We start from the raw sequence: 12668 nt of genomic DNA, 5'->3' as shown, positions 1-12668 counted from the left end.
GAGTGGGATTACGAGATGTGCTGGAAAGCTGAGGTGGATGTGAAGCCAGCGCAGGATTACTCACAGCGAAAGCTGCTTTAACACGCTGGACTGGCGGAATAGAATGGGGCGACATGGATTGAAGATTGATTCCTGCCCCCAGCGACCCCCCCCCCCCCCCCTCCCCCCTGCCTCCCAGATTTCCCATCCTTACAGACAGCCCAGCAGCACCTTTCCCACCGTCCCCGGTTACAGACAGCCCAGCAGCACCTTCCCCACCGCCCCCGTAGCAGTGGGCTCAACACTGACATGTGAATGGCTCTCACCCCTTGTGCAACCCGCGTCTGCTGGAGCGGGGCTTCGATCAATTTCACAAAACATAACATTAAAGTGAAACAAGACGAAAGTCATTCTGGTGAGCAGCTTTGCAGTATGTGTCGCTACCTCCCCACCACCCCTAAAGGATTGGCTACATGTCCATTATCTTCAATAGATGGAATTAGATATGTCACATAATCGTAAATTGGGTTGTGGGATGTAATGGATCAGAAATGATCACATATATATGTTCTGGCCAGACTTGTTTACGATGGTTACAGTGCTAACGGTCTGTTCTGTGCTGGGGAAATTCAGTATCTGTGTGAGAGAGAAACGGAAAGTTAACGTTTCCACTCCCTTCAGCTCCCCGTTTCTTTCTCCTCCACCAGGACTCTCTGAAAAGCCACCTCTCCTGGCCAAGCTGTCACCATCCCCTTCATATTGTGAAGGATTTAGTGATGTTGGCGCCTCTCTCTCTCTCTCTCTCTCTGCGAGCTGCTGTATTTATGGGTTTCTAACTCACTGAGCGAGGTGGTTTTCTTTTGAATGAGCACCATTTCAAACTTTTCTCCTGTGAAATTCCCACTTGGGATTTGTCCCCCCCTCCCCTCACCTTCTGTGCGTGGCTGATCATCCTGCGGACCATCTCCTTGATGTGGATTGAACCTTCCACAGGGGGCTGCGTGTACACATTGGCCCGGGTCACCCCGCGATAGGCGGACGAATCGGGCCAGCCTAGGTCCAGGCAGGGGCGGCAGATGTCCGAGGTGTCGGGCCAGTAATGCAGGGAGAGGGGCTTCTCCTTGTCTCCCTCTCCCTCTCCCTCCAGTCGCTGGCTGCTGCTGCCACCCTCCTCCTTCTCCTCCTCCTCCGGTAAGAACCCCCTCACCGAGCCCAGGATGTGCTCGATGTCCAAGTCGGACAGGAACTCCCTCAAGTTCTCCTTGGCCACCGTCTGGCTGAAGGCTTGTGCCCCGCCGGCCAGCAGTGTCTCCAGAGCCAGCCTCTGGGGCTCGCTGTAGTAGAACTCCGGCTTCGATTCATTGGTCCGGTAGTTGACATTCCCTTCGTCCAGGCACTGTAACTGCGAGAGAGCCATTTGTACCCCCTGTGTCCCCCCCACCCACAGCAACTCTGCACCGTCAGCAGGGGCAGAGATCAATGGAAGCAGCAAACACAGGCTTGGCCACCTGGCAAAGCAGACTCCTCCCAGTCTGGCCACACCTCCTCCCCCCCAGTGATATAAACCTGAGCTCAGCCGTCACACCCGGATCTCACCCCACCCGGGAATCCTCGGCCACACCTCTTCTATTTTGGCGTGCTGCTTGTGATCTGGAAAGCCGGAGGAAGTTGAGTCAGACCATCATCCAATTCCCAGGGAGGGACCGCCTCCGCCCACCCCCCCAGCCACAAGTCGTCTCGGTTCTTCTGACAATGGACAGGCCGACCTGCAGCTGCCCCCTCGGCAACAGAGCTGTGCTTTGGATCATATTCCCAATCAGTCAGGCAACATCCCGATCACCAGCCCACTTACTTCCCAACCAGCACCTTCAGATTCAGTCATCAAAGTGCCTTTCAGCCGGTGAAAGTGACGAGCATGTCAATTTCGGCGCTCATTGAGGGCACAGCAATTGTTTTGCACAGAGACTGCGGGCTCAGCATGGCACCCACATTAATTGGGTTATTTACCTAGCTGTTCAATCATAGAATTATAGAATTTACAGAAGGAGGCCATTCGGCCTATCGAGTCTGCACCGGGCCTTGGAAAGAGTAATGTACCGAAGCCCGCACCTCCACCCTATCCCAGTAACCCCACCTAACCTATTGGATTGGATTTATTTATTGGATTGGATTTGTTTATTGTCATGTGTACCGAGGTACAGTGAAAAGTATTTTTCTGGGAGCAGCTCAATAGATCATTAAGTACACGGGAAGAAAAGCGAATAAAAGAAAATACATAATAGGGCAACACAAGGTATACAATGTAACTACATAAGCACCGGCATCGGATGAAGCATACAGGGTGTAGCGTTAATGAGGTCAGTCCATAAGAGGGTCATTTAGGAGTCTGATAACAGCGGGGAAGAAGCTGTTTTTAAGTCTGTTCGTGCGTATTCTCAGACTTCTGTATCTCCTGCCCGATGGAAGAAGTTGGAAGAGAGAGTAAGCCAGGTGGGAGGGGTCTTTGATTATGCTGCCCATTTTCCACAGGCAACGGGAGATGTAATGGAGTCAATGGATGGGAGGCAGGTTCATGTGATGCACTGGGTGGTGTTCATGACTCTCTGAAGTTTCTTGCGGTCCTGGGCCGAGCAGTTGCCATACCAGGCTGTGATGCATCCAGATAGGATGCTTTCAATGGTGCATCTGTAAAAGTTGGTAAGGGTTAATGTGGACATGCCAAATTTCCTTAGTTTCCTGAGGAAATATAGGCGCTGTTGTGCTTTCTTGGTGGTAGCGTCAACGTGAGTGGACCAGGACAGATTGTTGGAGATGTGCACCCCTAGGAATTTGAAACTGCTAATCATCTCCACCTCGACCCTGTTGATACTGACAAGGGTGTGTACAGTACCTTGCTTCCTGGAGTCAATGACCAGCTCTTTAGTTTTGCTGGCATCGAGGGAGAGATTGTTGTTGCTGCACCACTCCACTAGGTTCTCTATCTCCCTCCTGTATTCTAACTTGTCGTTATTCGATATCCGGCCCACTATGGTCGTATGGTCAGCAAACTTGTATTGTCCCGTATACTAAGGTACAGTGAAAAGTATTTTTCTGCGAGCAGCTACAGATCATTAATTACATGAAAAGAAAAGGAAATAAAAGAAACTACATGATAAAAGAAAATACATAATAGGGCAACGCAAGGCATGTAATGTAACTACATAGCACCGGTATCGGGTGAAGCATCCTTTTTTGGATACTAATGTCCAATCCACCTAACCTGCACATCTTTGGACTGTGGGAGGAAACCGGAGCACCCGAAGGAAACCCACGCAGACATGGGGAGATCGTGTAGACTCTGCACAGACAGTGACCCAAACCGGAAATCAAATTGGGGTGTGCTGTGAAGCAACTCTGCTAACCACTGTGCTACTGTATCCACAAAGAAAGGCTTTGTAGAAAGTGCAGGAGTCTTTTGAAGGGCCATGAAGGGCTAGATGCCGTCACCCTGTGGGGTAAATTTACTTGATGAAGTTAGAGAGGCGAGGTCTGATATTGTGATGCTTTGCTGCTCTTCAAAGGCGACACAGGATTAGTGGAATGGCCCAGGAGTATTTCCTGCTCATGATCCTGGGCACATCGCCCAATCTTCCTTAGCTGTCAGAGCCAGAAGGACCCATTCAGCACCACAAAAGATAAGAAACCATGTGTGGGGATTCAGATGCCAAAGTATCCAAGATAAGAAGGTGAAAATAAGACACATGAAAAATGAAAATGAAATGAAAATCGCTTATTGTCACGAGTAGGCTTCAATGAAATTACTGTGAAAAGCCCCTAGTCGCCGCATTCCGGCGCCTGTCCGGGGAGGTTGGTACGGGAATCTCCCTAAAACGAAGACAGTATATATTAAAAAATTAAAGATGAGTGGTAAATGCTCGGATTACACACCAGTTCCCTCAGCAAACAGATATAGCAGGTGAATCTTAGGGATGGAGAATGTTCTGACCCTATTTTCTAATGCTGATTTCTGTCCTGGGTATTTGCAGCACTTTCTGTTTCAAAAGTTCGAATCACAGAAGCCCTATGGTGCAGAAGGAGGCCATTCAGCCCATCTAGTCTGCACCGACCATTCGAACGAGCACTCTACCCATATCCACTCACCCCACCACCCCTCCCTACCCCTGTAACCCCATATCCTAACCTGCACATCCCTGGACATTAAGGGGCAATTTGGCACGGCAATCCAGCTAACCTGCACATTTTTGGACTGTGGGAGGAAACCGGAGCACCCGGAGGAAGCCCGCGCAGACACGGGGAGAAAGTGCAAACTCCTCACAGGCAGTCACCTGAGCGCAGAATTGAACCGGGTCCCTGGATCTGTGAGGCAGCAGTGATAACAACTCTGCCACCGTGCCGACCATGGTGGCAGTTGGCAAAAAGAATTTTAGGATTTGCCTAGTTGGCAGAAGGATTTTAGTTATTTACATATGTTGATGGGCTGTATGTCGCTGAGGCCTTTGAAACATGAGAAATTTGACGTCACTGTGACAATGTGGTGAGAATGTATGAATGGAGGAAACTTAGTCATTGTAGCATTCCCTCAAAATATCCTGATCTGAGTTTTTTTAAGATTCCTAATTTGGTTTCTATGAAAGTACTGAAATGTTCCAAAATATTCAGTGGAGTAATTTCAGGTTTCATCGAAACCTTACAATGCAGAAGGAGGCCATTCAACCCATCGGGTCTGCACCGGCCCTCTGAAAAAGCACCCTACCTAGGCACTCTACCCCACCCTATCCCCGTAGCTTCACCTAACCTGCAGAGCGTTGGACACTAAGGGGCAATTTATCATGACCAATCCACCTAACCTGCACATCGCTGGACTGTGGGAAGAAACCAGAGCACCTGGAGGAAATCCACACAGACACGGGGAGAATGTGCAGACTCCACACAGTCACCCAAGGTCGGAACTGAACCTGGGTCCCTGGTGCTGGGAGGCAGCAGTGCTAACCACTGTGCCACTTTTTGTTTACAGATGAAGCAACAACTTCACTAAAGGGCTTTTACTTCCTTGGGCACTTTATTCCCGGGGTCTGTTAGTCATTGCTTCTCAATGAGGCTGAGGGTACCAACCAAGTTAGCCCTGCTTGGGCCACATAATTGGTGGGTGTTTTGTTTGTATTCATTGCTTCCTTCAGGTTAAATCCCATGCGGTTTGCCGGCCTCCTTCTAGATATCAACCCAGAATTAAGAACTGCAACAGTGGGAATATCCTGAGACGACTTGATACCAGCCCACGTCTAAATCAGAAGTAGTCAAAGGCTAGCCCCTGTAGTTATTATGCACTTTCCCTTTTAATCCTCTTTAATCCAACCAACCCAGCAGCCTGACAAGCCAGGAAAGTCCAGGAGCGAGAGAAATCTGCAACAGAGTGAGGCATGGTGGGGTGGGAGGATTGTCATGTGGACCAAGTGGCCTGCTTCTGTGCTGTAATCTCAATGCGTGTGTCAGTAAAATGACCAAGTTACATGTTTTGGGTAAATTCCTGGGATAAAGGGCTTATCCTATGAAGAAAGATTGAGCAGGTTGGGCCTATGCCCATTGGAGTTTAGAAGAATGAGAAGTGATCTGATAGAAAATGCTGGGGGGACTTGATAGGGTAGATACATGGAGAATGTATCCATGCGTTGGGGAGACTAGAACCAGCGCACACAGGGCGCGATTCTCCGGACTCACGACGCGTCGGAGAATAGCGGGCGGCTCAACTTTTTACGGCCATGCTGGTCCGACGCCCTCCCGCTATTCTCCCCCCCCCCCCCACGGCCGCCCCCCGACACGAATCGCTGCTCGCCGTTTTTTTACAGCGAGCAGCGATTCTCCCCTGGCCGATGGGCCGATTTCCAAGGCCTTTACGGCCGTTTTTACGAACTAAAAACACACCTGCTCTCACCGTTCATAAAAACAGCCGTAAAGTGCCGTTCTGGGGAACCATGGCACCGATTGGCACGGCCGCACCAAGGGTGCCATGGGCCCGCGATCGGTGGGCACCGATCGCGGGCAGCGGGTACTTACCCCGTGCACTCTTTCTTACTCCGCCGCCCCGATGGAGCCGTCCGCGGGGCTTCTGAGGGGCATAACGGCCCGCGCATGCGCGGGTTTCACGCATATGGGTGATGACGTCATCCAATCCGCGCATGCGCGGCTGACGTCATCATACGCGTCAGCCGTCGCTAACTTTGGTGCGCGGGCTTAGCGAAATTCGTTAAGCCCGTGATGCCGGAGTTCACGGCTGCGCGATGCTAGCCCCGACCGGGGTGCAGAATCGATTCCCGGTCGGGGGCACGGAGGCTGCCGTCAAACACGGCCGGTTTCACGGCAGCCTTCACGACTCTCCGCATTTGCGGAGAATCGCGCCCATAGTTTAAGAATAAGAAGTCTCCCCTTTAAGAGTGAGATGAGATTGTTTTTCACTCAGATGGTCGGTACTCTGGAATCCTCTTCCTCAGAAAGGAGTGGAGGCTGAGCCGTTGACTTTATTCAAGGCAGAATTGGACAGATTTTTGATAGACAAGGGAGGCACACAGGAAAGTGGAGTTGGGACCACAACCAGGTCAGCCATGATCTTACTGAATGGCAGAACAGGCCAAGAGGGCACGGTTAGCACTGCTGCCTCACTGCACCAGGGACACAGGTTTAATTCTGTCCTTGGGTAACTGTTTGTGTCGAGTTCACATGTTCTCCCCGTGTCTGCGTAGGTTTCCTCTGAATGCGCTGGTTTCCTCCCACAGTCCAAAGGTGTGCAGGTTAGGTGGATTGGCCATGCTAAATTTCCCCTTAGTGTCCAAAGATGTGCCAGTTAAGTGGATTGGCTATGATCAGTATGTGGGGTTACAGGGGATAGCAGGGGAGGGTGCCTTAGTAAAATGCTCTTTTGGAGGATTGTCGCAGAACCGATGGACCGAATGGCCTCCTTCTGCATTGTATGGATTCTATGGCTAAATGGCCTACTGCTTTTAAGTCCTATGTTCCTATCCCATCATTCCCAACTGCCTCAGCGCTTCCTCACTGTCCTACCATCCGGCATCAACCCCGTGCTAATAAGGGACAGAGCATGATGAAATGGCAAGGCAAGATTATTATATAAAAACTTAACTCAGAAGGTAGGAATTTGGAAAATATATGAAACCAAATGAAGAACTGTTAGAAAGATCATTTATTCCATGAAGGGGAAAATAACTGGAAAAAATAAATTAAATTAGAGAAACAACAAAAAACATTTGGATATTCACAACGCCCTGTGCTGCTGTTGCTCATGTATTTGCTTTGTTTGCCCCTTGTTCCTCACTGTAATCAATCACTGTTTGTCGATGTACCATTTGTCAATGTTCTCTGTTGATTATTCTCTTTGTCTACTATGTACGTACTGTGTACGTTCCCTCGGCCGCATAAAAATACTTTTCACTGTACTTCGGTACATGTGGCAATAAATCAAATCAAATCAAAATATGTTTACAATAGAAAATGTCCCAAGTAAGTGAAATTAAAAAACAATTCTACCTATATAGGATGGTAAGAGTTTGGATCTCTATTCCACAAATGGCAATTGATGCTTAGATCAATGGTAAATTTTAAATCTGAGATTACTAGACTTTTGTTAACCGATAGTATTGAAAAATATGGAACAAAGTATGTGGAGTTTAATAATGAATCAGCCACGATTTCTTTGAATGGTCGAATCGGCCAGAGGGGTTAAAAGACCTCCTTCTATAACTATACTCCTAACTGAGACTCATTGAATATAAAAAAGGAGATATTAGGAAAATTGTGTATAGCACAAAAATTAAATTGATTATTTATTTCGAAATTCTCTCTGTTAGTTGAAGTAGCAAAAATAGAGATTCAAGGAGAACCTCGATGATCCTCCGAATTATACATATCATTGAAGCCAAATGAAAACTTGCACATAACAGAGATTTCACTGATCAGAATGCAATTATTAAGAAAAAGTTGACTTGCAAATTTGAAGCATTGAAAAGTTTCGCTCAGAATATAAATAAATTGGAAGCACTAAAACAAAGCCTTATACAAACAACACTGAAACACAGAAATCTGGCCCTTTGAGGCTACTCCGCCATTGAATATGATCATGCCCGATCCTCTATCTCAGTGTTTTCCAAAACTTTTTGGCCGGGACCCATTTTTACCAACTGCCCATCCTTTGGGACCCACACCGGCCGACCTTCATGACCCATACAGACGGGCTTCGCGACCCATGGCGACCATCCTTTGCGACCCACCATTTTCACTTACCTTTAATGGGACAGGTGAGCCTGCTTGGTCCTCACAATCTCATTTGCCTTGTTATTCACTGTTACATTTCTGATAATGACTTCAGCTGATGATTTAAGATATCACTGCATCCGTTGAAAAAAATCAAGAGGTTTGTCCTCGATCTCGCCGTACTTCATCTTGAAATGTCTTTGAAGTTTTGAGGGTTTTCATTTTTCATTTGCCAGTACCTCCCTACATATAACACACATGGGCCTTGCATTCTGATTTGCAGTGGCACATACCTCAAGAAATCATCTTTACGCTGCCTTTTTGCTGTTTTCAGCTTCGTGTTCATGGGTTGTTCACTTGAGGCCCTGGAGCTCACACCAGCAATGCTGGCAGCTGCAAAATGGGGGAATCCCTCTCGCGCCGAGCGTGACCTGCTCTCTGCCACCGCTCCAGGCAGGAAGACCCCATCGACTAAAAAAACTGTTTATGTTGTAAAAAAACTGCTCCTGGGTGAGCTGCTGATGTCAGGAGGAGGCGGTCTGTGTGGTGATTGTAGATCTGAGTAGATGCAATACAACTGAGCAAGCACTAGAGGGAGCACGGGAGAGCTATAAATACACTGGTACAGGAAGTGAGGACACACTTCACGGAAGGCAGAACTCGTAGCAGGACACAGACACACAGGCAGGCAGCATTTGAGGTAGCCGTAAGTTAAGCTCTGAAGAGAGAACGAATTCACAATAAAGCATCTTCTCCACCTTTGAGACTACGAGCTTTATTAAGACACGAGGAACAACACATGGTACCAGGATTGCCTTCAGGCGCTTACTACAGGTCAACTCAGCTGCAGATACAGAAAGAACAAAATGGCATGGAAATCTCCTACTGGACATTGGACTTGGGAAGACATCGCTTATTCGAGGATGTGGCTTGGAACCCCACCTCAGCTGGACACAACCGGCAATGTAAGAAATGTCTGGAAAATGTTTAAACAAATGTTCGATTTTTATATCATAGCTAATGATGTAGCAGCAGCCTCAGACAAAATTAAAAAAGCAATGCTCATCGCAGGACATGAAGCTAGGAAAGTATATAATGGATTTAAATACTCAAAAGATGAAGACAGCAACTACTTACAAACAATACTAAACAAATTTGAAGAGTACTGTAAGGAATTTGAACAGCATGGTATGCTCAGAGGCCAAACTGCACAGAGACTGAGTGATGCAAAACTCTACAAACAGAAAGGCTTCAGTCAAGAAATCGCGAGTGAAAAGTACAGATCAAAAAGAAGAAATAACTTGAATTTTTCACAAAGCCAAAACGCTGAAATCCAGTCCAGATCGAAAGGAAAAGGTAACTTACAACTTTCAGAAAGAAATAACGCTGAAATCCGTGATAAAATGGCGTCGGACCACATTTTACAGTCTCTAGGGCACAATGAACTAAAATCTGCATCTGCGCATGCGCAGGAAACGGAAGCCGCGCATTGGTAGGTGAATCCAACACCATGGTGCCAGTTTAAAAAGGTTTGTGTTGCTGATCGTCATGCGCATGCGCAAGCCGCGCATGCGCAGTCTCAAAATGTTTTGGTCGTGGATCGTTATGCGCATGCGCAAGTCCCGCATGCGCAGTGGACACAAAACCGCACAGTAAAGGAAGGCCGATTTGCGCATGCGCAATTGCTTCCTGCTCATGACGTCACGAGCGTCATGACGTCTGAGCATCCGGACCACGCCTACTTAAAAGGGAAATGCCCGAAAATTGAAAACAAAATACTTAAAGCTGTAAAACCAAACTTTCTTGCCTCAGATTACAAAAAAAACGCCTGAACTTAAACCAGCAGTTGAAAACAACTCGCACAACACCCTGGAAAAAGCAGTCTGCACCACCCAAAGTGAAGAGAACAAAAAGAAATCCGAAACAAAAAAAGATGATTTGGTTTTCGAAGATTACTACTGAGACATGGCTGGGTTATTCGGATATGCTGATCACAGCATCAGCGACACGGTCGCAAAGCTCAACACGAATCTACTCGTGGTAGATGAATCCAACCAAGATGATTTGGTTTTCGAAGAATACTACTCAGACATGGCTGAGATATTCGGATGCTGATCACAGCATCAGCGACACGGTCGCAAAGCTCAACACGAATCTACTCGTGGTAGATGAATCCAACACCATGGTGCCATGGTGTCGATACATTGGATGACAGCAATACCCAAGACGAAGACGACGCCACACAGAGAGCACAGAAAGACTCCACAGAGAGAGCGATGATAGGCTCCACAGTGAGAGTGATGAAAAACTCCAAAAGGGAAGCAAGCAAACACTCCCTGGCGAACACCATGCATGAACAAAACCATGAAGGTCAACCCACCGTATCTGAGCAACCGCAAGCAGACTATGAAAGTCTACCAAGCTCACATAAACAAGAAGAAGACAATGTACATCTACCCACTGCATGCGAAAACAGTGACAAGGTGATCACACTCGACATACAGGAGGTACAGGATCACAGCGAGACTGACAGTTCTCAGCTTGTCTGTACAGAAGCACAGTGTAGGGCCACCCAAGAGTCCAGAGAGACCATGCCAATAGAAACCATCCAGATTTTGACTCCAGAAGAGGAGCGCCAAGAGTCCAGAGAGACCACGCCAATAGAAACCATGCCGATTTTGACTCCAGAAGAGGAGCGCCAAGAGTCCAGAGAGACCACGTCAATTGAAATCATGAAGATTTTGACTCCGGAAGAGGAGCACCAAGAGTCCAGAGGGACCGTGTCAAATTAAATCGTGAAGAATTTGACTCCAGAAGAGAAGCACCAAGAAAGCAAAGATGACGAATCTAATCCACAACAAATGACTGATGTCACCAGCATCAATGCAACATCAGGTCATTCTCACCATTCTCGTGACGAAACGTTCAATGACTCAAATTATCCACACGGGACACTCATTGAGCATAACAAGAAAAACAAAAGCCAAAAGAAGCACAGCAGAAATGAGAACAACAACAGCAAGAACAAAAGCAACATGAAGCGCAACAAGAACATCAAAAATCGCAAGAAGCACTGCAGAAACAAGAACAACAACAGCACCAACAAAAACTACAAGCACAACGACAAAAACTACAAGAAGAACAACAAAACCAACAAGAAGCATAACAAAGATAGCGACAACAACAAAGACAGAAATGACAAAAACAGCAACAAGAACGGCAACGAAAACAACAAAGACAGGAACGACAGAAACAACAGCAATGAAACAACGACTTGTACAAAATGGTACAACTCTGCACATGAAGGACAATGCCACAGCACACTGCAAAACAATGACAAGACTACAAACATGCCATGGGATGACAACGAATCGCACAAACTCACATCTGCTCCAGAACAAGCAAGCACACCAGCTTTCAAGACAGATGACATAATAAATCGAAACCACAAGCACAGAAAAAAGTCCATGTCAGTCAACATCAGTGGTTCAACCATGCAAACACCTCGGGATGACGCATTGGTTACTTAAAATAACAAGAACACCGACAACATTCACCACGTCAACAACAACAAAAGAAAAAACTCAGTGAACAAATTAATCAAGTTTGGACTCATAAATGTTTTTATTAAGATTGGACTCATAAATATAAATTGGCTTTGTAAAATATGCAATAGCACCATCACTTGTATAGATACACATATCTATACTGTTTTGTACAATTTTCTTTAACGATGTACAGATAATATGTAAAGAAAAAAGGGAGGATGTGGTGATTTAGATCTGAGTAGATGCAATACAACTGAGCAAGCACTAGAAGGAGCACGGGAGAGCTATAAATACACTGGGACAGGAAGTGAGGACACACTTCACGAAAGGCAGAACTCGTAGCAGGACACAGACACACAGGTAGGCACCATTTGAGGTAGCCGTAAGTTAAGCTCTGGGGTGGCATTCTCCCCTACCCGGCGTGACGGAGGGTCCCAGAGTAGGGGAGTGGCGCCAACCACTCAGGGGTCGCGCCTCCCCAAAGGTGGGGAATTCTCCTCACCTTTGGGGGCCAGCCCCGCGCCGGAGCGGTTAGCACCAAAAGACTGGCGCAAAAAACAGGCGCCCCCGGCAGCGGGGCTGGCCGAAAGGCTTTCACCGGTCCGCGCATGCGCCGGCAGTGACATCAGTGGCAGCTGGCCGCTGACGTCACTGCCGGCGCATGCGCGATGCGGGGTTCTCTTCCGCTTCCGCCATGGCGGAGGCCGTGGCGGCGCGGAAGGAGAAAGAGTGCAGCCAGGGCACTGGCCCGGAGTCTGAGCGGGGGGCCCCGATCGCGGGCCAGGCCACCATGGGGGCACCCCCCCGGGGTTCGATCGCCCCCACCCCCCCCCCCCCCCAGGACCCCGGGGACCTGCTCGCGCCGCTGAACCCACCGTTCCA

At 47.9% G+C, this 12668-nt stretch overlaps 2 protein-coding genes across 2 annotated transcripts in view; one reads left to right on the top strand and one right to left on the bottom strand.

The window, feature by feature from the left end:
- Positions 1-1477, bottom strand: part of LOC119978445 (protein FAM83G-like) — a 40798-nt gene extending 39321 nt beyond the window's left edge. Inside the window, exon 1 of the mRNA XM_038820094.1 lies at positions 911-1477. Coding sequence (XP_038676022.1) covers positions 911-1396 — 486 coding nt within the window. The 5' untranslated portion in view covers positions 1397-1477. The remainder of the gene's footprint in view (positions 1-910) is intronic.
- The window catches only part of slc5a10 (solute carrier family 5 member 10), a 153772-nt gene that overhangs the window by 91405 nt on the left and 49699 nt on the right, over positions 1-12668 (top strand). The window lies entirely within an intron of this gene.

The sequence above is a fragment of the Scyliorhinus canicula genome, chromosome 15, assembly GCF_902713615.1.
Source record: "Scyliorhinus canicula chromosome 15, sScyCan1.1, whole genome shotgun sequence".
Taxonomy (NCBI): Eukaryota; Metazoa; Chordata; class Chondrichthyes; order Carcharhiniformes; family Scyliorhinidae; genus Scyliorhinus; species Scyliorhinus canicula.
This window is presented reverse-complemented; position numbering and strand designations above follow the sequence as displayed.